At 39.3% G+C, this 27,546-nt stretch overlaps 1 protein-coding gene across 1 annotated transcript in view; it reads left to right on the forward strand.

The window, feature by feature from the left end:
• TRPC5 (transient receptor potential cation channel subfamily C member 5) overlaps window positions 1–27,546 on the forward strand; it is a 215,877-nt gene that overhangs the window by 82,727 nt on the left and 105,604 nt on the right. The window contains exon 2 of the mRNA XM_018565630.1: window positions 7,875–8,273. Coding sequence (XP_018421132.1) covers window positions 7,896–8,273 — 378 coding nt within the window. The 5' untranslated portion in view covers window positions 7,875–7,895. The remainder of the gene's footprint in view (window positions 1–7,874; window positions 8,274–27,546) is intronic.

Here is a 27,546-nt window from a genome sequence, read left to right on the forward strand (position 1 = left end):
TAAGCTCATCACCATGTAAGCTCATCACTGAGTCTACTTGTTGATCGTAGAAAACTAAGTTCCAAGTGGGCTAATGGCCAGTGCTGTACACTTAGGTAACAGTGTGGTCTGCCAGCATACCTTGTATCTTTAATTAGCTTTGGAAGCACATCAAGGCCAACACTAGAGTCTCATAAATAAGAAAAGGAAAGAACAGCTGGCAAGATACAAATGGGATTGAGTGTTTATAGTTGGATGTCAGAATGCAGCAATTTGGAGGAAGACAACCTTCAGCTTTCCTTCTGCTGCTAAAAAAAACAAAAAACCCTCAGTCACACTGCAATACCACTTAGACTTATTTTACCCGTTTTATTAATCTGATGTAATTTAATACATTCTAAAACATAAAGGATTTCATTTCTTGCTAGTGTGCCTTGTTTTATATTCTAGATTACTTAGATTTTGCACATCCTTGCAAACTGGTTAAATTATTTAGCCTGGCATTCATCTTCCTAAGCCCCTGTAGATACTAGCATTCTCATGTTTTTTTTTTTTTTAAACTAAGCCTGAACCTGCAAAACCCAAACAGTCAGAACTTGCAGAATTCACTGCATGTTTTCTGGATTAGAGCACCTCTTTCTCTCTGAGCCCATGCCACTACAGTCCCACTAAGGTTCCGTGTAACACGTTTAATTTATCTGTATGTAATGGTTTATGTAAAACATAGTTTAGAGTGGACTTTCTAACTTTTGAAATTCATAGTGATTGAAGATATCAAAAGTTATAGCTGGAACATATCAAGGAATACCTAAAATCCAACAGAGATGACAATACCAAAGAAATTCCAGTATTGTAAGAGGTACTGTGGAGGCAAAAGTAAGAGTAGGTGAGATGCTTAGCTTTTATTTTTGAAGTGCAGAGATTCATAAATGGTTGTGTGAATGTCTGTACTTCTTAAATAAAAGGATTGCTTGTGCATTTTAGATGGCTGCTATTTTTAGTTTTGTCTTTCTGACTTAAGTCAGGATTCAGCATTTCCTGGATAGAATTGATAGTTTACTGATTTTAGTCTGTGAAAGCCAGGAACACTGGAGACTCAGAATACATCCTTTTTATTGTGGTTTTGATTATTTTACAAGGCATTGGAGGAAAGAAAGTACAAAAGCAGTTTTTTTATTCTTTGATTTCCCCAAAACTCTTGGGGTATACAGAGTATTTTCCAACCAACTAGCTATAGGCCAAACATGTATTAAAGATGAATGATTTTTCAATCTAATAGCTTCTAATATTTTCATAGCATTTTTCATATATGATCATAGTGGCATCAAAGTGTATGTGTAGCCAAACGTTTTTTTGTTTTAGATAGTAGGGAAGGGTTAAAAACCCTGCTAGTTTATTATTTGCTGAATGTGTACCATTGGTGACATTTCTTTTTAGTTCCTGTTTCAGAGGCACAACAGGTAGGAAAGTTAGAGAAAATTCCCCAAAGTGAGGGGAATTTCCCTGTAAGACAACTGTCACTGGAACAGGTGCCCCCATAGGAAGATTAACCCATTTTGTTCTGGGGACAACTCTAACGTTTTGGATTTCCCCTCACTTTCCTTCTCAGTGATAGTGGTCATCAATACAAATAGAGTAGTAAATCTCCCCAATGGGGGCACAAACAGCAGTATAAACTTATGGTTAGGTAATGAGGGTGCCAAATCAGGTGATATGAATCCAAAAGCCTTTAATCAAATGTTTGAGGACAATCAGAATAGAAATACAGCCAATGTGTTTTGGTTCCAAAAACCGTCTTCCTTCACCAGGGCTACAAAAAAGCAAAAAACAATGTATATAATGGCAGGTACAAACAAAAACATTTTGATTAAAAGATAAACCTATTGAAATAGGATTAGGAGAAAATAACAGAAATGGCATCTTTGGGGGCCTATCAGTGACCCTAAGGTGATATAAAACACAAATGAAAGTGCTCAAAATACTAACGGGGGTATCTATGCTCTATAGAATCTATAAAAAAAAAAAACTACAACTAGGTCATAAAAGGTCAGTGGACCTAAAAACTGTATGCATTGCAATAAATATTAAAAATAACAAGAAAGCAATGCACCTACATATAATATCTGAACTAATATACATAATAAATAATAAAACAATAGTATTAAATTAATAATAAAAAAATAAGACACTCTTAATTTTAAATGGACACATTTATGTACTATATAGGAAGAACAAGACATTCATATTCTGCATTCAATAATCATATTAGAGAAATAATAGACCTTAAAATGAATGAAAAATTATAATAAAAATCATTAAAAATAAGATTACTGAAAAAAAAAACTGTAGAGTACCAGCGCAAAGACTAGCTCAGACTAGCCAGATGAAATTTAAGTGATGATATTGCTCCAAACTACATTAGATGGACACTTTAAAGTCCATTTCCACCTCTTTAAGTTATTAGCATTAATTGCGGTAATTAAGAGGTGCAGTGATGATGTATACATGTGTATATTTTCATGACTCACATTGCAGGCTTTCATCATTTTTTATGAAGGATTTATTAGGCTCTCAACAGGAAAATCAGTCTGACATTAGGGTGTCAGACTGTAATCAGCTGCCCCCCGCCCTGTAACTTAATGCAAGTCTATGGGACCTGAACTTGAAAAATCAATTGTTCCCTTTTTGAAGACTTATATGCAAGTTATTGGCCATAAAAAGGGTATGTAGATCTGGGTATTGCACTGGGGACACATATCAAAACAAAAAAACACTTTTAAAAAATACAGTTTTTAAAGGAGCAGTGATTTTAACAGTGTTTAAAGTGAAACAATAAAAATGAAAAATTCATGACATTTATAAAGAAAAAAAAGAACCGTGCAGTTCCCCCTCCCAAACAATACCAAACCCTTTAGGTCTGGTAGGAATGTTAGGAGGGACCTCATTTAAAAAAAAAAAAGCATGTGGTTTCCCCCAAACGTCATACCAGACCCTTAAGGTCTGGTAAGAATTTTAGGATGGAACTTATGTAAAAAAAACAAAAAAAGGACGTGGGGTTTCCCCTCAAAGTCATACTAGGCCCTTAAGGTTCGGTAGGAATTTTAAGGAGGAACCCAACCCCCTTGCCCTCAGCACTGGGAGGGTGCTTTTCCAGGGTCGCCCCTGGAAAAGCACCTTGTCCCCATGCCGATGGGGACAAGGGCCTCTTCCTCACAAGCCCTGGGCCGTTGGTTGTGGGGGTGCGGGCAGGGAAGCTTATTCACATCGGGATATCCCTTTAATAAAGGGGCACCCAGATGTTCCCCAGTCCCTTGTGAATGAGTAAGTAGTACTTGAAATTGTAAATGAAAACAACAGACTTTTGAAAAAAATCCTTTAATAAAAAACAAACAAACAAAAGACATGTTTTTGACAAGTCTTTTATTTTTTTTAAAAATTGATCCACCGACGTAATCCAGGGTCAATCACAATGTCCAGTGTTGTCCACGACGACGACGACTCAACAAAATTTTACAAAAAATAGAAATCATTTTTAAAAACCGGATGTCCGTCGACCCGTCCGCTCGCGACGAACTTCCGTCGCAGAATGGCATTCTGACAGATGTTGGAAAAATATAAACAATTGGGTGGAGCTAGCGGTGACAGCTAGCTAGCTCCGCCCAACTGTTTACAGTTGTACGGCACATGACAGCCATCATGACTTTGCCAGATCATGGCTCTTCAGTGCACTGTGCCGTGATTGGGCAAAGTGTTGCACCTGACCGTGTGTTCGCTGAACACACGAACTAGTGATGTTCGAGTCGAAGGCTGGTGTCAGGTAAGGTGGAGTGAGCTGTTTGAACTCTTGGTCGACTTGAACATCGAGCCCAACACTAGTGTCACGTACCTAAGTGGAGACTGATTGTTGAAGAGGCTTCCTTTGTAGCTCATGTCCCTCAACCTTGAGGATGGGAACAGAGGAGGAGTGACAGGGAGCTGCACGAGTGCCAAGGATGTAGTAGACACTGTGCCAAGTAGAAAGTCCAGGATCTGGAATGGAGGCACGTCAGGCAAAGCTGAGGTCAAACCGGGCATGCAGCAGGGTACCGAAACAGAAGACAGAAGCGAGATCCAAAGGAAGCCAAGGGTCAAAGCAAGCCGAGCAGCGAAGTACCAAAACAAGAGGCAGAAGGAAGACCAATAAACAGGGCATAGTCAGGAGGCAGGCAGCAGTCAAGAATGGTCAGATCCGCGTCAAACACAGAAAGCAGGCTGGTTTATATAGGCCAATCCATTAGCAGGAGAAGCGTCACTTCCTGTTCGCCTTACATGTGCACGTTTTCGTGCGTAAGTTCGTTGCGCGTGTGCGCACTAGTGCACGTTTTCCAGTTACCTGGAAAACAGGGCCATGCGCCTGCACAGAGATGCTTGGTGCCTTACAACTAGTTTGAATGTCAATCCCTAGGGTGGTTTGGATTGTAACCAAAATCAATGGTAGTGTATGTATCAGAACTCAGCAAACAAGAAAAGAAGGTAATAATTATTGAATGTGTCGATTATTATATTATGGAAATGGGCATGTTGATAATAGGGAAATGTATATATTGACACTAGGTGCAACTAGGTAACTTAAGGTAAAAATTTACAAAATTAGAAAGCCTTGAAATTCTCTTTCAAACCATCGGGGAGTAGAGTGTTTAATTAACAAATCCACAAAGTCTGTTTCTTAGATAACTTAATAAATGAAAACAGAGGAAACACTGTCCAGCAGCTGCAGAGCAGAGAGACACAGATTAGGTGCTGGCCAGAGAGCGCATCCTCGCTCTGCTTCAAACCTTTGTAACAAATTAATTGCTGCACACTGAAGAATCACCACTTAAAACCAGCTTTATTCAGATCCGGCCATGCCACACAGTCCCTGCATTCCACACCCTCTAACGCATTTCACCCAGGAACAGGCTTAATCATAATCTCTATTTGATCTGTTGACTATTGTAATTGGAACAGAAAATGTTGGAAAATTCAATTCTGCTCCACAACAGGAAGTGAAAGGAAATTTCCGCAACAAGATACAGACAAAAAAAATATTCTGATGGGGTTTTTGCTCTTCCCTACCCTATCCTAAATTGAAATAAAAGTGTTGGGTATACACTTAAATGCTGCTGATCCATGCAGGCCCCTTGAGTGCAGTTCAATTTTCTTAGTTGTGGTACACTCTCATCTGTGTTTGTTTCAGCAAATAGAATGATCAAATTATTCCGTATATATAATATTACAGCAGAAACACCATATAAAGAAAGGGAACCACCATCCCAGGTTAAACTAACCATTTAATAATGCTTATAGGGACGTTCAATGGTACCTGAAATATATTTAAACAGATATATGTGTATGAGAAACAATTTTACCAAAAAAGTGTTGCATGATTTTATGTTTATACAATCAATATTTCAACCTTAACCGTCACCGATAACGTATATTAGGCATTAGTCATATTACTGAGATGTGCCATGGTGCATGTGCAGTTCAGCATTGTCCTTCACCCCCTTTAATTTCCAAGCTCCCTGCAATATTATTGATGAAAATTACTAAAGGCAAATAGGCTGTGAATTGTTATCACATTCACTAAGCTAGGGGAAAGTTCCCTTGCAAAGTGAACAGCCTATTTGCCTTTAGTAAATCAACCCCAAAATTTCAAACTGTAGATGAAATGCTTCTAGCTGGGAAAGGAAGCAACTCCTTTGAAAATAGGTAAGGGATACTACATGTATGGTAAAGATAACATAAAGGATACATATAGACTTTTGTTCAGAAAAACAACACTGTTTAGGTATGATGGAACAGGTTGCATCCTTGGTGGATGACTATTACTGTACTGTAAGAGTACACGGAAACGGCTACCTGTGACACTGTTGGAGAGGTTATGCTCATTTTCTACCATACTGGTAAGACAGAAAGAGGGGGCTAATGTCCCCGGTGGCTATAGAAAAAGCAATACAACAGGAGAGAGGTTGTAACTCTATCACTTTGTGCAAAGCTAAAAAAAAACAAACACAATTTCAGTTGGAGATGTGCTTTAACTGTAATCAGTGTCATTAAAGAAGATAGGAAATGAAATGCCTTTTACCTAAGTTATAAAATGCTTGCGAAGATGTATAGTCCTGAAGGAAACCTTAGAGGCATGCTTTGCTTTCCTTATACTATAGCTTAAAGATAAGCCCGCTTTATCTAAAAATAATCACAATTACAGAGGTAAAATGTTTTACTTATAAAGGAGAATTTTATACTGTCTTGCAGTAGTGAGGAAAGGATTACAGGCCAGTGTGTCATAATGGCACAATTCCCCAGTTATAGGCAGGGCTGGCATTCATGTTTATTGCAGATGGCAATGCTTATTTACTGAGCTGGCGGACAGCCAGGAGTATCCCAAGAGGATTTGTCTATCATTTCCCCTGTAAGCAACATACACAGCCCTAGACTAAATTGTGTCCATAGGTCAATGTAGACAAGAGACTATCTGACTGACTGCAGAAAAATGAGATAATATTTCTAGAACAGAAAACAGCAAATTATTCACCAAGTGCATGGTCTGTGTTTATATTCATGGTGGAAGTCATCTTTTAAAATGTTAAGATAAGTGACCTAAACTTGTCATTGCTGTCCTATATTCCTCTAACTTAGTGTGAACACGAGCAGAGCTAATATCAATTAAATCTGAACTCCAAGCAAACAACTATAAACACGATTAAAATACATTAACGGGAGCTGTTTTACCTTACAAATTTCTCTCTTCAGTTTTGAGTATTAGACAGCACCAGCCTTCTCTCTGCTGCAGTTAAGCAAAAAAGGTGGGTATACTCCCTACCCACTTGTCCGTTCTAAGACAGTAAAAGGGAAGTGGCAGTTCACCCTCTGCTCTCTCCTTCTGTTTGCATGTTTGTTATCAGCAAGTGTACATGCAACACAACTGATTGGCTCCTAGTGCTGACCTGCACCTCCCAGTTTAAGTTCTTCTGTAAAGGGAATTACAAGAAGCTTATATATAGAAGCTGAGTTACTTCCACTAGACTTAAAAATACATTTAACCATTTTAGATTAATACAAAACTACATTATTAGTGTTTTTATATATCTGCTTGAAGTTTAGCTTTAATGTAGAAATGTGCTAAGCATTATATGTATTTAAAATGGTTAGTATTATATGGTTTCCCAGTATTAGAGCCATGAAGGCATCATCTGTTTTATCATTAGAGTGATCTACAGCAGGATATTTACTGCTATCTGATATGCTATCAGAGACCTTTTTTCCAAACCCTGCTCTGTACTATACATCAGTGTTTCTCAAACTATAGGACATGTACTACGTGTAGTCATACCATAGAAGAAAGACAGACTTTTGAGGTATCCAACAACACTTCAAATATATACAAACATAAAACATGTATTTAGAATTCAATATATAACACACCATTAAAAATAACTTTTTGATACATTTCTATATGCTTATGTCCTTTATAAATAAGCTAAAATATCTAATTCCCCATATACAGCACTTATTCCTTGTTATCTTATCCACTTTAAATTTTCCAAAAAGTTAATTTAGTCTCCTTTTTTTGTTTTTCAGCCATATGGACAGAATAGGAAGGCAACTGTAAAGTGGATAAGATAACAAGTAATAATTGCTGTATAAAGGAAATTAGATATTTGAGGATATTTGGAGAGGACATAAGTATGTAGGAATGCGTCAGAAAGTTGTTTTTAATCATGTGTTTTATAGCGAAGTCTAATTACATTTTGTACTCAGACATTGCAAAGGTTGTTAAGGTGTTACATGATTTAACTGAGAAGCATGTCTATAAATGTATTCTTTTAATTTGGCTTCTTAGTGATGAGTTTCTTCTACACTTTCCCCTACAGGTTATAATGTCATTATGAACAATGGCCCAGCTGTACTACAAAAAGGTGAATTACTCACCCTACAGAGATCGGATTCCTCTGCAGATTGTGCGGGCAGAGGCGGAGTTGTCACTGGAAGAAAAGGCCTACCTCATTGCTGTGGAGAAGGGAGATTATGCCAGCGTCAAGCATGCTCTGGAGGAAGCCGAAATCTACTACAATATCAACATCAACTGCATGGATCCACTTGGCCGCAGTGCTCTTCTCATAGCCATAGAGAACGAGAACTTGGAAATCATGGAGCTTTTGCTCAGCCACACTGTATATGTGGGAGATGCTCTGTTGTATGCAATAAGGAAGGAAGTGGTGGGAGCTGTGGAACTACTTTTAAGTTACAGACGACCGAGTGGAGAAAAACAGGTGGGTGAAAATAAAAAGTTGCTAACAATGCAGATAGGATAAATATATAGAATACAGTTAATTTGACTTGAAAAAAAACTTCTAAAAATATAGAATATAAATATATATGGGTCTATTCACTAAGCTGCCGAAGGATCAAGCCGTAGCTTCGGCTGATCCTTCTGCTAGCTTCAGCCCCAGGACCCCTTCGGTTCAGTAGAACCAAAGGGCTGCTGTACGGGCTATCCACTATAGCCCGTACAGCTGCCGAAGTCGTACAGCTTCGGCTCGACTGAGCCGAGGTGAAAGACGAAACTGGCCGGCCAACAGCCTGCTACTGATTGCTGGGCATTGCCAGCCTTCATCTCACGGCTGGATCCGGCCACTTGCAGACAGATCAGCGTCCCTGGTTACCATGTAACCAGGGACGCTGATCTCCAGATAGCCCAACTCTCCCGGACGCTCCGGGAGTCTCCAGCTATTAGATAAGCAATAGGAATCTGGCTATGCATTCCTATGGTGTTTTTCTTTCTTTTTTTTTTATTCTGAGGGCAGCAGAACCGCCCTGCCAATAGAAAACAGTTGGGCGGAGCTAGCTGACACTGCTAGCTCCGCCCAATCGGTTTCTATTTTATTTTTTCTACTTTTTTTAACTGTTTTTCTATTCTGCTCGGTACCACAGAGGTACCGAGCAAAATAACCGAGTAGAATGCCGCTCTAGGGCATTCGGCTATTCACTCACTGCTGTTTGACATTTATGAGAATAGACCGAACAGCAGCGAGTAGCCTGTCGGAGGTTCGGCTTAGCCGATCCAGATGTTGGATTGGCTAAGTCAAACTCCTTCTGCTGAGCATGTTCGGCCGACCCGAAGCCACCCGATGTATGGCTGATCTCAGCCGATATACGGCTGGAATCAGCCGTACAAGCCTGAAGTGAATAGCCGAAAAGCGTTTGGCTCACTTCGCTCCGGGTCGGTTAGTTACTCGGCTGCCTCCGGCAGCTTAGTGATTAGACCCTATAATGTTTCACAATCAGAATTCTGAGACTGAAAGTCAGAATTCTGAGATTAAAAGTCAAAATTGTGAGTCTCAAAGTCATAGTTCTACAATTAAAGTCAGAATTCTGAAATTACAAGTTAGAATTTTGTGAGTTTTAAATTAAAAATTCAGAATTTTTACTTTTCAATCTTAGAAATCTGACTTTCCATCACATCATTCTGATTTTTAATTTCGGAACATTGACTTTTGATTATAGCATTATGGCTTTTAATCTTAGAATTCTGACTTTAAGGGGTTGATTTACTAACCTTATAAACACACCATGAATGTGTATACACCTCTGTAGTGTGTTCCCTCCCAGCATGATCTATGGGAGGAATCGAAACACCTTTGTAGTGTGTACACACCCAGCAGGTGTGTTGTGCAAAGCCCTGCAATGAATTGCAAGGTAATGTGGTGTAAATTAGCTCTATGTTATGTTGCTTGCGTTGATGAATGCAGGAATGTAAATGCATTAGCTAACCATTTTTGTCTAAACTGTGAAGCAGCATTATATATGCATCATGTGCATGATTATATATTCTCTCACATTACCATATCCTTTCAGCAGTTGAATTAACTAGAGATGGATGTTGCTTTCTGTAAACCATGTGCACAAGAAAATTATAACATGTCCCTCTATACCCAGGATATTTTACAGCAGCTCTGAAGCAATAAGTGAGCAGTGGGGAGGCATGGGGAAGGTAAATGTAAGTGGCTAGAGGGGGTGCCATACAATTTTCTTTTAGTTTGCCTGCTGGTGCTCAGAAGGATTACGGCTACTCATTTACCTTACACTATGCTACCTAAATATATATTACCACTTGCCAAGCACTGAAGGATAGTTCACTTTGTAAACTATAGGCTATATATGCTATTGTTTGCATTGACTGCCCAGTAGTGTCAGCCTCTAATTTACCAAGATTTATATGACTGATTTTTACAGTTATTTTCAAATACAGTATTTCATTGTTTAAACAACTAAATGTTAGTTCTGTTCTGAAATATCAGGGTTCTATGGTCACAATGAAATATAAGTTAAAAAACTGGGGCTAAAACAAACATATGACTGTGCAAGCACATGCTGGAAACATATTTGTCCTAATGACCATTGTTATGGGTACAGAAAGGGAAGGGAATAACAACATTGTATGATTGTCACTGGTACAGGAGGTGTGGGGAAATTTTCCAACGGAGACTCCTGGTCCAGTGACAATTATCTAAGAGGGGAATTACCTCTCATTTTCTGTTTTGTATATAGGACAGAAGGGGAAATTAAATCTAGCTCTTTCATCAAGCGCTAGGCCCTGCAGAGATATCATTCTGTCCAAATGCCATGTTGCAGCATCTGGCGCTTGAAGGTCTTTGACCCTGACATAGCTGAACAAATATGTAGAGTGGGGAAAGTGTGTGAAAATGAAATACGCTGTATTATCCTCTTATTATCATTAGTATCCTTTTTAAAAGTTATACTTTTGTAAGTGATGTATTGTTTAGCTTGAAAACGACTTGGAATTTAGAATCTCCCATTAATTTATTACTATGCAAATCATTTGCATGTTAAAATAATATAACTCCACCTTGTATAATTCTTTAAAATATATTTCAAACCCCAAGTTCTAAAACTAATTATATTCTTGGGTGCTTCCACTATAATAGCTGATGTTGAGCAATAATTCCAAGTTAGGGACCCCAAACAAGTACCGGTAGAAACACATTGTTCATGCTTACAGGGCTAAAGAGAACATATAAAAAAGCCAACACTTTTATGTCCTTTTATTCTAAAATTGCCAAGATGCAGCTTAAAAATCTATAAATAAATCAGAGCATTCCCTAGCGAGGCCCTTTCTATTAGGTTTATTTACATATTTCTCATGCCATAGTGTAAAGCAATGCTAATTAATATCCGTAGATTGCATTAAAACTACTTTAATGAATGTTCTTGGATTGCATTGCAGTAGAGTCCACAGAGACTCCCTCCGCAGGGATAATTTAGGAGCTAAGTCATTAAATTATACCTACCTTCAATGAGATAAATAAATTAGTTATTGAAGGAGAAACTGATTGGTTATGACGTGTTATTTTTCTATTGCTCATGATAAGATTTAGAGCTGCTGATGATGTTTCTTTTATGTAGCCTACAAAACAAATCAAGAACAATCTTTGTACACCAATATAAATGATCAGAAACACCCAACATGTAGTGGCTGATACATGGAAAGTGTGGTAGCATTTAGGTTTCCTGTTGCAGATAATAACCAGCCATGTTACATTTACTAAAACATTTTTTAGAGATGACAACGGAAAGCTGGTTGGCTGGAATGGGCAACAAGATATTTTACCTATAGCAAACTTGTCATATATCAGCCCCTTTGCGGATCATTTTGACTGCACCAAACGGTTAAAAACCTGAAGATAAAACCTGTTGGATTACTGCACTGTACTCCTCATCATTGATATTTTACCTGTTCTATTCAAATGTAGTATTGTAGTATCATAAATCTTAAAAACCATTAGAAGTAAAGAAATAGATAGTCAGATAGACTGATAGAGCTGTAAGACACACCCCTTCTACAATAATAACCAGTTTGAGGACACTTGTGCTGAGAGGTGTGGCTGTTACTCAGCTCTGCCAGCATGGAGCCCTGGAGTGGGAGAGCAAGAGGCAGCTTTTTTTTACTGAGTGAAAAAAATGCATTTTCCAGCATTTCCGAGTTAAAAGCCATCACAATTGCTGGTGTACAAAACTATATGATAAAGAAAGATAAAAAGGTGTGAAATGTTAAAGAAGCTTAAAATAAAGCTTGTCACAAAATAAATATATAGGTTGCTATTACTGCCTTCCTTCTAAAATTGCCAGTTACCTGATTGCATCATATATTTAGAAATTATGTACAGGACATTGTAATTTTTCATCACATGAATATGAATGAGAAAATATAACTTCTAATAACTGATGGCAGTGGGCAAGGAGCAAGGGGTCTCTTCATTTACATATTCAAAAGCCTCTCATATCACTATTATTAGTTTTCCTTTTTTCTTCCTTTATTGTTTTACCACACAGCTTGTACTTCCTTTTTCGGCTTCTCATATACAATATTCTTAATACCATCTTAGGGACTTCATGATATGTCTGACTCAAAATCTGTCCACGTTGACACTTCATACATGAGTCCCCTTGTGTAAAGTAGAGTAGCTGCTCAATACTTTGTACCATCTGCTATTCATATCTTATTTGCTGCTAAAGTGGCACAGCGGTTTTACTGAGAATAGAGTCCAGTGCAGACTGTAAGAAATAAACACTGTCAATTAACATGTGTCATATGTACTTGATATGCACATACTAAGGCATATGACCGAATAGCAGCACAATATATTTGTAGAATTGACAGACACAGATGAGTTAATTATCTGATACTACATGTTTCTCAAAAGCAATTAACTGTACTGTGCATAAGATTAATATTTATCGCTTTTAGCTATCATTACTATTGTGAGCATCTGGTATGCAAAAATATGCAACTTGTAGTGAGTGAATGTGCTATCACATGGGAAGAGCTTGTACGTGTAGCACTTCCAGCCTTATGGGATGTTCATTATGGTCTAAAACTCATGCACAACTGTTCATAAGCTGCGTGATTGACAGCTGGCTCTGCCTATCTAGAGGCAGAGCCAGCTGTACCCACCCCCTTCCCCGTCCATTCCGCCAGTCAGCGCTGGCGGATCGGCGTGGATTCCCCCCTCCCCTGTCACGGCAGAGAGACGTGACAGGATCGAGAGGCTAGCGAACGCCGGTATGTGTTCGCTCTACTCCCAATCTACTGAGCCGACCCGTGACAGTCTCATTGTCACAGGTCGGCTAGAACTATGAGGTGAGTGAAAAGCACTCACCTCATAGTTCTCCTTTAATTGAAAAATAGAACACATTTTAGGGATATCAGAGAGAAGTGAGGCTTTTCACCTGAGTGTTCTGTAAATAAAGTGACAGAGGTTCAATGGTCAGGTTATAAAGTAGAGCGGACAGTGGGCATTCTTGATGGGTGCCTTTCAAGAGAGGAAAGGGAGAGGAAAGGAAGCTAAGAGTGCAGATTTGTGTAGATGAAGCTGCAAATAATTGCATGAGAAAATTTATTATAGGGCCAACAAACTCTATGTTGCTCAGCACTTGAAAAAGCCATGGAATTTGTATGTTGTCAAAGGGTTTTTTGTGGGTCAAGCAAATTATTGCTATGTCCATGGAAGGATTAAGCTTGGCATGCCTAGGCTGCAAAACAGTCAGAACTTTTTGAATATTAGAAACCGCTGAATGGTGCTTCACAAACCCGGCTTGTGCTGGTGAAATAAGATGAGGCAGAAGTATCGCTAATCTGTCAGCAATAATTTTGGACAGTAGCTTGGCATCTATGATGAGAAATATTGGTCTGTAGGAACTGGGGGAGGAAGGGTCTTTGTCTTTTGTTGGGTAAAACCTTTATGTAAGCTTCTGAGCCTGTGGGGAGATAGTCTTCTCCTTGCTATACATGAGCATAGAGTGTGTGAAGGGTAGACATGATTTGTGGACATAGCAATTTATAAAATTCTGCAGTATAGCTGTCCGGACCTGGGGCTTTACCATGAGAGGAGTAGGATATAGCTCTTACAATTTCCGCTTCTGTGATATCTTCGTTAAGTCATTGTAAAGGGTCAATGGGGCAGTTGAGAGGGTCAGTGGGTACAGAAAGGATTGAACTGTCTCAGAGTCTGTGGATGTTGCAGAGTAGAGACATTGATAGAAATGTGCAAATTCTGCATTGATTTGTTTAGGGTAATAGCTTAATTCACCAGTTCAGCGTTTGAGAGCTAAAAGTGGGGTTTTTAATGTCTTCCTTTGATGAGATTAACTAATGGTTTACCTGCCTTGTTACTAAACATATGAAGTTTATGGGCTGTATGATTATAATGATGTATGTTTTGTTGAGTAGCCAAGTGGTCAAATTTTGTGTAGCAGCTATCCATTCATCCTTATGCTGTGTAGAAGGATCAGTGGAGAGTTTACGCTGAGCGACTCTGAAAGAAGAGCTAGCTTCTAAGAACAGAGAACTTATACATTTCTTCCTGGCAGCTACAAAAGAAATGATCTTACCTCTCAGAAAAGCTTTTTCTGTCTCCCAATACAAATTGGATGAAGTGGAATGACCTCTGTTATTAGTCTAAAATTCTAGTCATGCTCCCAGCAACATAGCTTGAAAAGCACTGTCCTTGACTAAGAAAGAGAGAAACCGCCAAACAAAGGTGTCTCCTTTGGATGATGTGTCTCTAAGGGTTATAGAGATCGGGGCATGATCTGGTATAACCATGGGATGTATGTCATCATCATCAACTAGGGGTTCCACAGACTACGAGACAAAAAGGGAACACAACATGGCAAATGAATCATAAGTATGGGAAAAATGAGTAAAACTTTTTTCAGTGGGATTGCAAACTCTATCCCTTTCATGCGTCCCCGCAATCCTCATTCGGTGCACGGATGACTCTCTTCCGGAGTAATAGGCTCATATGCTGTGGAAACAGCACACAATAATCTTCCAAAGAAATTCGACTTTATTCCACATGCATCTGTACAGAGCACAACCGTTGGCACATTTCTGCCTTACTCATAGCTAGTTGTGAACTAACACCAACCCCACTCAGTGCATGTTGAATAAAGTTAAATTTCTTTGGAAGATTATCGCATGCTGGTTCCACAGTTTTTGAAAGTATAGAGTTCAGATCAACTAAAAATAAAGTCCAAGCTGATGTTGCAGGAGTCACTGGCCCTCTTAAAGTGACCCACATTATTCTTTAGTAGTTCAGATGGTAAAATGAGAGCTCACAGCCACCTGTGCATATTTTCTTGTCCCTAGAGAGGGTGTTGCAGAACTAATCACACCCAATCTAAAGGTCTGGGAGTATGCTGTTGGTGTGCTGGAGCATTTTATTATGCCCAGCAGAAACACCCTTAATGACAACTAGCCTGGGTAGATCATTATTTCCATATGGCAAGGTTTCACAATCTGAAATCCAATGGATTATTTACAAAATTAAATTACAATTTCTTAGATGTCATGAATGATCTGATGTGTCTTTCTCCTACCAGGTCTAATGTGCCTTATTGGCTTTTTGCACCAAGTAACATCTTTGGTATATAACGAAGTGGTATGAAATTTGAGAGTTTGAGATGTATGAGAGTGTAGCTATACATCAATATAGGACATTATCCTAGCCTCACGGATGTGTATTCCTTAATCTGCACTCCAGACCATTGACAACTTGACCACTTACAACAAAGCCACATCAGAAGTCATTTGATGACCCCGGCTAGTTAAGTTGTATTATATTTCTGAATTCCTTCTAGCTTGGACTGGATTTTGTCAAATGTTTCCGCTTCCATCACTGCCTAGCACAGTCAGAAGCTTTTCATCTGCCCATCTCATTATTGCCTTTTTATTTGGGAGGAAGGTGAGGTTGGCACTGTGTTCAGTACCATCTCTCTGGTCGCTATACACAGTTTGGGGTTCGTTAGTCCTCCTTGCTTTCATCACACCTATAAACCATGAAGGAGATCTCGGCTATTTTTAAATGAGAAACTTAAAAAGAAATTGGAAACTATAGCTTATGTTTAATGATGCTAATAATGGGAAGGTTAATTATCAGAACAACACGGGATTAAACTATTACTTGCATTCCCAAACATAGCTGAAGGGCATTGTGAATCAGGGACACACATTTTATCAAGAAGAATGTTTGGACCAAATAATATAAAACAAATAAATTATCATTTTTTTCTTTATGGGAAAAGGGCAACTTAAATTTAAATATAGAGCAAGATCATTCATCTTTAAAGGATAGCTGTACCAACAAAAAAACTACATACCTCTAGTATTACTAAAAAGCAGCTTTTAGTTAATCAGTTTAGTGGCCTGCTTCTTAACCTCTCCAAAACGGCAATGTTATTTTTACAATGTGATGCCCAGAACAAGCCATGCAGTACATTATAGTTTTAAAAAATTCTCCCAAGTGAATTTGCACAAACATTCACCAGTACTGCAAATTTTGAGCCTGCAGGATTCGCCTTAAACACATGGTAGCAGTGGACCCAAACCTCATCCCTAATGCTAGTATCTGTTACAGACCAATAAAACTAACTTGACAGGGCTGTATGCCTAGTTGGAAATTGTTTCACAGACATGTCAGTCTGATTACAAAGCAGTTCTTAGGATATCATGACACTCTGTGGTCTCTAATATGGTGATCTGTTAACATACGTCCTGCTCAAGTAAAAACAAAAGGCCAATCATCTTTTACTAATTAAATACATATTAGCATGCAATAAAATGTATAATTTTTTTTGCCCCTTGTAGATAAACCACACACCCATGTGACAAGCCATGACTCTTTTTTAAAGCTAGATGGCATGCCATGATATCCTCCTTGAATAAACAGTGAATAGAATATTCAGCTAGGTTTTAATATTATATTTATGTGGTAAATCTAAAGAAGATTGAACAGCCAAAGTGTAAGATGTATGTCCAGCTTTATACATGCCACTTTCATGTTTGCTGCCCATATTTGCCTAGTTTTGCCCTTAGCGCAAAACTTAACGTGAGATAAATACAACTACACAGAACACTTATCTGTGTCTCCATTTGAATTTACCGAACTACCACTCCATGTCTAGCAGTAATCAGTCACATTCAAATTGTCTTGTTTTTTTTAACATTGACGATGTTTGGCCACTCTTCCAAGTAATTCCTTATCTTGTCCAATGATAATGCACTTCTAAGGCTGCTAAAGCAAGGTATCACTTTTACAAGCCTCACCCCTTTACATATGCATGACAATACCTTACCTCAAGCAGGATAGAGAAGCGTTGGATCTAAGAGGTTGATTTACCAAAGGCATTAAGGTTCTTCACTTTGCAAGGGGATTTGCACTTTGCATAAGAAGTTTACCCTTAGTTAATGAATGAGGTGAAGCTCTGCTGACATCATCCAATCATGTGCAAGCAAAAATAAGTTTTTTACATTTTCCTTGCATGTGATTGTTTTTTCTCTGCAAAGTGTACTTTCACCTCATTCACTAAGCTTAGGGAAATGTCCCATACAGAGTGTGAACAGCCTGTTTGCATGTAGTAAATCAACCTCTAATGGGTCTATTCACTAAGCTGCCGTAGGCAGCCGAGTGAAAGACCGATCTGAAGTGAAGTGAGCCGAACACTGTTCGGCTATTCACTGCAGGCTGGTACGGCTGATTTCAGCCGTACATCAGCTGAAATCAGCCGTACATCGGCTCACTTCGCGTGGCTTCAGGTCGGCCGAACATGCTCAGCATGTTCGGCCGACCCGAAGTGCAGAAGGAGTTCCGGGAGGCAAGAACCTCCGGCAGGCTACTCACTGCTCTTCGGGCTATTCTTAAAGATCCCGAACAGCAGTGAGTGAATAGCCGAATGCCGCCGAGCGGCATTCGGCTTGGCTGTTCTGCTCGGTCCCTCAGAGGCACCGAGCAGAACAGAAAAACAGTGAAAAAAGTTTAAAAAGTAAAAAGCAAACAATTGTGTGGAGCTAGCAGTGACAGCTAGCTCCGCAAGTGAAGGAGGGCTTCTGGCAGTTGTCAGTTGTATCCTCATCTTCTGTCTCCTGAGCCTGCACAGGGTACAAAGCAAGGACGGACATCAATGGTGCCAATGAGATGTTGGTTATACGTTTAGATTAAGCAGTGGTATCTGGAGGAATGCTGAATTAAGTTTTACTTGCTCAGGAGAATATTACATCTGTGTATACAGCATTGTAAAGGAAACATATATAGATAAGAAAACTTCCTGTGTATCATAAACAAACACGCACATAGAAATCTAACATTACACTACAGCGCCATCCACAGCTCAAACATATCAGTAGGTGCTGTTGTATTTCCAACATGAGATCCCTTCAAGAACTAATTGATATTTTTTTATTTTATTGGGGTTGTTTTATTGTATCGAGGGGTCTTTATGACTTGGGATCATATGCCTAAAGCTCTAGTTTAATAAAATGTTACAACCATAAATATTATGATTATAAAACAAACAAAATAAAAAAGCATGCTAATAGGAGGGAAAAGCTTAGCAGTCTGCTTCTTCTACTTTCACAGTCCAGTCACATGCTGGGGAAGAAACTCTAAGGGGTCTATTCACTAAGCTGCCGTTAGCAGCCGAGTGAATGACCGACCTGAAGTGAAGTGAGCCGAACACTGTAGAAAACGATTATAGAATATAAATAGAATAGAAGTAAAGTAAATAGAAAACGATTGTGCGGAGCTAGCAATGACAGCTAGCTCCGACCAACAGTTTATTTAAAAAGGCAATGTCAGTAATAATGGATCTATTAGTGCTGCTTTATGACAAACACAATGTTCCGTGTTAAGCATAACTGTTTCAAAGTGAAATAATATGCTGTTTAAATTTAGAATTGGGATTGATATTTATGGAATTCACTAGAATGAAACATGTAACATTGCACTGCTGTATAATTCTTTGGAAGGCTGATCGTGCTTGCAGTTACTGTTTGCTTTTCTGTGTCAAGGGAAGAACTGTAGCTGTGTAATAAACAGCTGCGCAATATACTAGAAGAATGCTAATCCTATTTTTATGCTGCAGTTTACTATAAATAGAATTTGTGTTGTATGATAATCTAAAATGATTCTAGGGTATGTGAAGTGCAGCAAACATGAAGCACACCCCTACAAAATACACTGCTGAATAACTGACATTTCAAAGACGCCTTTTACAGTTCTTCTTGTATTTAACGTAGCACTTCCCATTTAATGGTTATAGCAGAATTTCAACACCTAGCCTTGAAAAAAGAGTTAATGGGATAAGAGTATGCTTAAGCTCTTCAAAGAGGCTTAACTAATATCGGTTTTCTTGAATGTTGTCTGTTTTGGTTTTGTAATGCATCCGACGAAAATCTGCTGCTATCAACAATCTTTAAATAGAGATTATGCAATCTATGTTCAAAGGAAACTTATGCAAAATACAAAATGAAAAGTAATCTTTCATTAATACTAGAAGCTTGAGTTTAAAGCAGAATTGCAATTTATCCTTACTATTCAACATTTTCTTCATGAAAAATGTCAGATGTGCAATTCTCCCTGTTCTTGTAAATGGCATGCAATAAATGAGTTAATGAAAGTGAACCTGAACCTAAAATGACCTTAGACATCACTTTCTTCCCTTCTCTCCCCTACCACCCTACTCCACAGCCAGAAAAATACCTGGAACTTCTGGGAATGGGGGTGGGGGGATGACAATTGGTGGCCACTGTCAAATTGCCAAGGCTGCATACTTTCAAGTGAGAGCACATGAAGCCTGCACAGACCTGTTTAAGTATGGCAATATATCAGGAACATCGATTATCTGACTTCTACACTGTATAACATTGTGCATTGCTTCTAACAAATATTCTGATATTCTGTAACCTCCTGATCACTTTTTACCTATAACATAATTATGTACTTAAAGCCTGTTATTAAAAGACTGTCTTCATACAATGGACGTACTTTCTACATTCTAAAGGCATTTAATAATATAAATAACAGAACTTGAGTCACGTGTATGAGATTATTTGCTGTCAAATGAAGTGCCCCATCACTGTATGATAAAATGTGTGAGTTCTTCTCACATTATTACAATAATCACAGTCGTGACATTGGACAGTCCCCCACTTCTTTAGTCCTAGATGTCAAGGGTGTGCTGATGCTTTTTGTCATCTAAGGCAGTTCCTGGGGGGCTCTGGGGGTGCACACCCTTGGGTCGGTGGGGGGCATTGTGTGGCTTGCAGGAGTGACAACGCCCCTCTGGCTGGCATCCTGCCCAGCTCCTGGCAACCAGTGGTCTATAAAGTGTTAAAATGTGTGTTCCTTAACGGAATATGACTTGTAGTGTAGCAGTAAAACACGCCATAGCATTAGTGTGATTGTCACTGTAAAACTATCAACTTATCTGAGCTTTTCAGCTTCAGCGATGCTTAATGTGATTGTAGCCATATTAGTGCAAATTCACAATCTCACTGTCTGTGATGCGTTATTTAACGGTTTACATTTCAAATATTTGGGGTGTTCCCTTCTTCTCAGTCAAAGTAATGCTTGGACCGAGAAGGGAGCACCCCAAAATCTTGTCCTAAAATTTTAACTGTTAATGTAAAATAATAATTAAAAAAAAGTATGGTGTAGCTTAAGTGAGAGACTTGACATTCACTTGTATTCACAGGGCAGGGGTCAGAGAAATAATGCAGAGTTCAGTAATAAGTAATGTAAAGTTAAGTAGTATTGCAGAGTTCAGTAATAGTTAACGCAAGTTCAATAGTAAGGCAGAGTTTAGAAATAGGTAACACAGAGTTCAGTAGTAGCACAGAGTTCAGTAATAGGTAACGCAGAGTTTAGTATCAATGCAGAGTTCAGTAGTAAGCAACGCAAAGTTCAGTAGTTACCCCAAAGTTCAGTATTAGGTAATGCAGAGTTCAGAAGTAGCGCAGAGTTCAGTAGTAAGTAACGCAAAGTTCAGTAGTAATGCAGAGTTCAGTAGTAGGTAACAAAGAGTTTAGTTGTAATGCAGTGTTCAGTAATAGGTAACGCAAAGTTTAGTAGTAATGTAGAGTTCAATAGTAAGTAATACAAAGTTCAGTATTAACGCAGAGTTCAGCAATAGGTAACGCAAAGTTCAGTAGTAACACAGAGTTCAGCAGTAAGTAAGGCAGAGTTCAGTAGTAATGCAGAGTTCAGCAGTAAGTAAAGCAGAGTTCAGTAGTAATGCAGAGTTCAGCAGTAAGTAAAGCAGAGTTCAGTAGTAACATAGAGTTCCTTAATAGGTAATGCAAAGTTCAGTGGTAACTAATTCGCCAGATATAACATATAAGACATATGAGACATATATCTTAAATGTCTCAATTACTCAGAGTTCACCATAAGTTAATTGCCAGCATGAAGACCAGACTTGTATCTTCCTATAACCGCAATCATCAGCAAATGTTTACCCTGATATATGAGAAAGCAAACTCATAGGGGGGAATTTATCAAAACTGGAGCAGACAAAATATGGAGCAGTTGCCCAGGGCAAGCAATCAGCATCAATCAGCCCGGGGCAACCAATGAGTGACCAATCAGCATGTGTACCAAGTGGTACACAAATGAGCTACATTTTTGTCAATAGTTAAGGTACATGAATGCATTTTTAAGATTTAACTCCTGAGTTTATTGTCACTTTAAAATGGAGAAAGGTGGTGACATTTTAAAAGTGCACCAAGCAATACGATAGTCATCATTAGCCATATAAAATGTTTGCCTACTATAACTCTCACTGGTACACTGGTTTCCATCACCTGATGCTGCTAAGGACCCCCCTTCAACATGCCTAGTGACCTTAGCACATTCAGACAGAGGGAACCAGTGTGTTTATATTTACATAAATCTCTCTGTGATTCTCAGAGAATCAAGCAAATCAAAGCACATCAGATGCAGGAGAATTATGGTTTGCTGATTCGGGTTATCCACTGTGTATGGCACAGTTCATTAATCCCAGCAAAATGGACAAGGATCAGAGACAGAAACAAGGCAAAGCTCAGACTGGCATATTGAAGGTAATTCTTTGTTAGGCAGTGAAGGGGTTACATGTATGTATTGTAAAAAAAAAAGATACAAGAGAGAAAATATTCCATTTCAAATATTCCCAACTGTGTTTCCAATTTACGTTTGAAAATCCACTGCTAGATAATGGAGAATAAACATCACTTATCCAAAGCAAATCCCTAAGAACTCATGAGGTTGTGTTCATGTGGATGTTTTTCTGCCTGTTAGTACACAGTTGCTTTCAGTCTCTCTGAAATTACATTAGTAATTTACTTCTAAAGCGATGTGCGTAAAAGGGGTTGAGCTGGCTTAGGTAATGCTCAGCAGCCTAGCACACCACTCTTTTAACAGAACAATTGAAAAAATAAGTCACGTCACGGCATTACTGAGAGTATATTATGCTTTTGTAATCGAAAACAAGGTCATCATTATCACCAATGAATGAAGATATACAGAGGCGTATCTACTGCAAGGCAAATAAGGCTTTTGCCTTGGGCGGCACTTTCTGGGGGGGGGGGGGAAATAAAAATACCTCCTCACCTGCCATTAAGAGGAAAAAAAATGATTCCTTCCCGAATCCAGCGACGAGCTCAGCCTCCTCTCTCAGACGCTGGCAGAAGTGATACAGAGCGTGCCTGTTACTATTTAGCTACTTGATGACGGGGCTTGATGACGGGGTGTTAAACCCCCTTCCTGTCCATCCCATTTTTCAGTATTGAGCACAGCAGTACTTTGACTGACATTTATTCAGTCATGAAACGCTGTACTAAATTAATTTTATACCATTCTTTAGGGACAGATCGAGCTTTCTTTTGGTGGTATTTAATCACCACTGCGGGTTTTTTTTTTTTTACTATATAACGAAAAAAGTCCTGAAAATGTTGGGAACGTTTTTCCCTACGTTTTGTTATGAAACATTTATTATTACATTTATTATTACCCCAATTTTTTGGTAAAATATAAAAGATAGGGTCATGTCGGGTAAATAGACACCAAACACGTCAAGCATTAAAACTGTGCGCTTGTGTGAAATTGAACGCCGTTATTGAATGCCCTGTGGACGGGAAGCAGTTAAACAGGTACTCACTGTATCCAGCATTTGAAAGGATAAGCAAATGCTAATAGCGCAACCTGTCAGAAGCTGGATACAATGTGCGTGTTGTATTCAGCTTCTGACAGGTTATGCAAAATATGCAGCGGGCTCGATTAGGGGGCCCTAGTTTAGTGTTGCCTAGGGCAGCACAAAACCAAAAAAAAACACTAAAAATATACCATAAACATTATAAAGTACATACTGTAATTGGTACTAAAAGAAAAGAATGTGGATAGATTATGATTTCTGATTTTTTTAATAATTAATTTGATACAGACAAACCTGAGGGCTGGCCGCGCTGTGCATTCAGCACAAGCTGCACTGAATGCACAGCTGCTGGTGTGCGCTGATGCGCAATCCCTACGCTTACAACTGTTAAAAACTTTTTTTTTTTTTACTTTATTCATACCTCGCTGCACTGAAAAAAGTACTGCATGAAATACTTTTTCAGCATACACCACAACACCATTTGAAAACAAAGCAAATTGCCTTGTCTGTGCGTTAGGAGAGTGAAAACTGAGCCATTTGAAAACAAGGCAATTTGCCTTGTCTGTGCATTGGGACTGCATTGGGGAAGATTGCCAGCACAGCCCCAACATACCTGATGTGAATGGGCCCTAAATCACCTTTGCAAAAAAAAGGTTTCCAGATCAAAATTTCAGACTAAAACTGTTTTCTTGCACAAAGGACACCAGAGTTGTGTCAATGTGCAGGTATAATGACAGCGGCGGACACCGGCTGTCAGAATACTGTAGCCCCATCACCTTTTGTGAGGTGGCTACTAGAAATGTATTGATTGCCAGAGCTGTAGTCAGTCTGGGGGAATTATAGTTGGCATTTATCTTGTTAATTACAGGTGTTCTGGCATTTATTGTACCTGCCTGAGTGGGGTGTGACTCTACTGCAGTGTGGGACAAACAATGAAGTAAACTGTGAGTGTTTGTGCAGTCCACCAGCCCAATCACTGGGGCTCTGATAGCCAGTGTTGCCATGCAATGCCATGTGCGCAGTCTCATGTTGAACTCATGTCAAAAACACAAGCGCTTTCGGGGGCCGCACAGGGTCCCTTCATCAGGCATAGCATTGCTATGCCTGATGAAGGGACCCTGTGCGGCGCCAAAGCCACTTGTGTTTTTGACATGAGTTTTCAATAAACCCAGGATTGAGTATCCTTGAAGGAACTCGGTGTGCTGGTGACCTTTCTCATATTGTGTGAAATTGGCGCAACAAGCCTTATCCATCATCAGTCTGGCTACAGCCGGGCTAGGCCTGGGGGTGGGAACACTTGAGTGCGGTAAATGTTTTGCTATGCCTCAGGCTTAAACGAGGCCTTTGCTGCTGATGGCTGGAAGCGGATGGCTACTAGAGGTGCCTGGAATAGACAGGACCTCAGGAGCAAGTCTGGTTTCTCTCCTACTGAAGATTCTGTGCCAATCCCTGTTCAACTGTGCTGCAAATGGATCTACGCTGAATTACTAAAAGGGACTGGTGAGTCTGGAGTCTGTTTCACCCTGTATGTCTAGGTCCCTATACCCTTTCTCCCAGTGTAAAAATGTGAATAAAGTTCTTCAGCATCATACTTCTGGTCTGGATTTCAACTATGTCGGTCACTAGAAGAGGGCAGTTAATGCTAATGCGGCAGCTGGTTACCAAAATCCCCTAGACTGACTATGGCTGACCTGGGTTATTCCAGCGGCTCCTTTGGTAGTAAGTGCTGCAATTCAATAGCCTGGCAGGGGAGATTCATCCATTCAGTGGCAGTGTAGGGAGAGATCTCACTTACATGAATGTAGTCCCTGGCCAGGGCCATCCGTATAACGAGGCAGCCAGAGGCAGTCACCTCAGGTGGAATTACATTAGGGGTTGGCAGGTTTGGGGGAGCAGCAGAGGGGCATCCACAGCATCTCAGGCTGCTAAAAGCTCTTAGCAACCTATAACTCTCTGTCCAGCTTCCCGCTCAGCTCATTGACGTCATCAGTTTCCTTGCTGACGCCCTGCCAAGCTCTTGGCAACCAGTGAGGTCAGTGATCTGGGTGGGACCAGACAGAAAGCAGCTGACGGCACGACCCTTTGTCCTCTGAACCCCCTCAGCACTATCAGAAGCATCCATCACCATCCCCCCAGCACTATCAGCAGCACCCGCCATCACCATCACAAATTTGTGAAATGTATTTCCCTTCTAATCATCTAATACAAATATTTGCTACACAATATTTTTTTCCTCAGCTGTGTATTTTAATTCTACAGATTCTTGATAATGTACTATTTCCCCTGTGTTAATTGCTTGCACAATTATTTAATATTCAGTCTGCAATAACTATCTGTACACTCTGTCCTTTTGGAAAGACATAACAGGAATACATTAGGCACCCTAGTGTTGATCAGCATGTATTCAGCTAAATAGAGCCAAACCTCAGTCTTAAGGTACTTTTATGAATGTTCCTAGAAAAAGACAGTATTTCAGAATCCTTCAACCAATGCACTTCTGAACTTTCCATTAGGCAAGGGATTAATTTGGCTGTTGTTGGCAAGCTCCACACTGAACAGCACTAGTGATATTTCACTATTTATTTATGTGTTTATGTGTTGCTGTACAATGTATTGTAATGGTTGCTCAAGGCAGCCATATCTAAAAACCAGCTGACCTTTTCTTAAATATACATAACCTCTGGTAGTATCTGAAGAAACTCTTTTACAGGATGTCCGTGTTGTCCCATAGCTGCCAGATTCTTTATTTATAGTCAGTAAGAATAAAATGGAGAATCTGATTGGTTTCTGTGGGTCAGCACATAGAGTTTGTCTCAATTCCTCTACCAGACACTTGTTACTTTTTACTGCAATGGTAACTAAACATGGTCGGTTAAGGAAGCCATCCTGTGCACGGCCCAAACCCTGAGCGTGCTTAAATATAACAACATCACCATTGCAATATTTCCTGATTTCTCTGCTTCTACCCAAGAGCAATTACCGGCATTCCTAAACACCAAAAACGAACTCAGGGATTACAAAATTGCTTATACTATGCTGTACCGCACAACACTTATTTAAGGGAATTCAAAAACAGTGTTGTTGAGACAGATAAGAAATGTGTCTCAGGGTTACAGGAATAGTGCCTTTATTTGTGCCAAAATCATGTACAAGTTTGCATAGCATTCATGAATTTGAATAAACCTAGTATACTGGCGCTGGCTTGCGATACAAACTTTGGGACAGATATATGCACACTGATAAAGTACATAGACGTGTCACATCTATGTCAAAACTGTTCCATATGTGCCTGACACAGATTTCAGTTGGATCCTCAAGTTTCAAGGAATGTCACACCTGCTACAGTGCCAGAATCAAATATGGCGCAAATAAGAGCTACTTGAATTTGGTGCAGGAGTTCATAGAGGTCCGGAAAATGGTGCAGCATGTTTTAGAATTTGGGGCAGACATTCTTAGGGTGCATTAGTGCCAGAATTCTGGTGCAAACACATTTAATTCTCCTCATTGCTGTATGCACCCCTGCAGAAGTGAGTGACAGGCTGGACACCCAGAATCACAGGGGGAAGAACATTTTTGCTGATCAACTTTAATCCTTTTACCCTTTCACTTGGGCTCACCAGTGGTTTGGGCCTACTAACGTACCCCTGTTCACGCAGACTACCCTCTGTTTGCAAATCACTTTTTCACTAGATTTATTAGGTTTTTGATCTGCAGGATTACCAATATAGTGTACAGTATATTAGAGTGGGTCCATCAGTAGGCCTCAGCTCCTGTGATTGATTGTCCCTGACCTGTGCATCCTGCAGGTAACTTTTTACTCAAAGGGCACACTTGGAGATCTATGAGATGACATCCCAGCATCTATTTACTTTATTCTGCCTAATAAACATTTTTATAAAAATGCTCTGTTATAAAATTAGTTCACTAACAGCAATTTATCTGTAAGAAAAAAAACAAGTAATAAAACCAAATTTTAAAGACATTATTGACCCTTTTCATTAAGATTTAAAAAAAAGTTAAAGCTGCTCTGGCTTATGCATTTGGTAAATTATAAAAAAAACAAGCTTGAGACCCCTAATGTTTTGTGAAATATATAAGTCTCCAACCCTCCATAAACTGTAAGATCTTTAAGGGAATTTGTGTATTTAAAAAGACTGATACCACATTTTCCATGATCTGCTAATGACAGTTTTCAAATATCCACTTATACTTAACTGTCTTGTCAGTCTCAGTACTGTGCACTGCATTTCAAGCTCTAACAGGAAGTTAAGAGCAAACTGCATTTCTGGCAGATCAAGGCATATTTTTCTGTATTAGCATTTTACAGGGGGCAAAAATGCATGAACTACAGAAATGTACCAAATCTTTTTTTTTTGACCAGACAGAAAAAGTCCTATATAAAGTAGTTCTTCAGCCCCAGGCAAGAGACTTTGCCTAGGCCAAGATTATGTCAGTTTGCTTCAGGGTTATGAAAGCATGTCTTCAGTATCTTCTTCGCCAGTGATGAGACTGCAACAATGTAACTTTATCACAACGTGCACAGCCAACAGAATGTAT

Source organism: Nanorana parkeri, unplaced genomic scaffold (assembly GCF_000935625.1).
Source record: "Nanorana parkeri isolate BGI_ZX_2015 unplaced genomic scaffold, ASM93562v1 scaffold868, whole genome shotgun sequence".
Classification (NCBI taxonomy): domain Eukaryota; kingdom Metazoa; phylum Chordata; class Amphibia; order Anura; family Dicroglossidae; genus Nanorana; species Nanorana parkeri.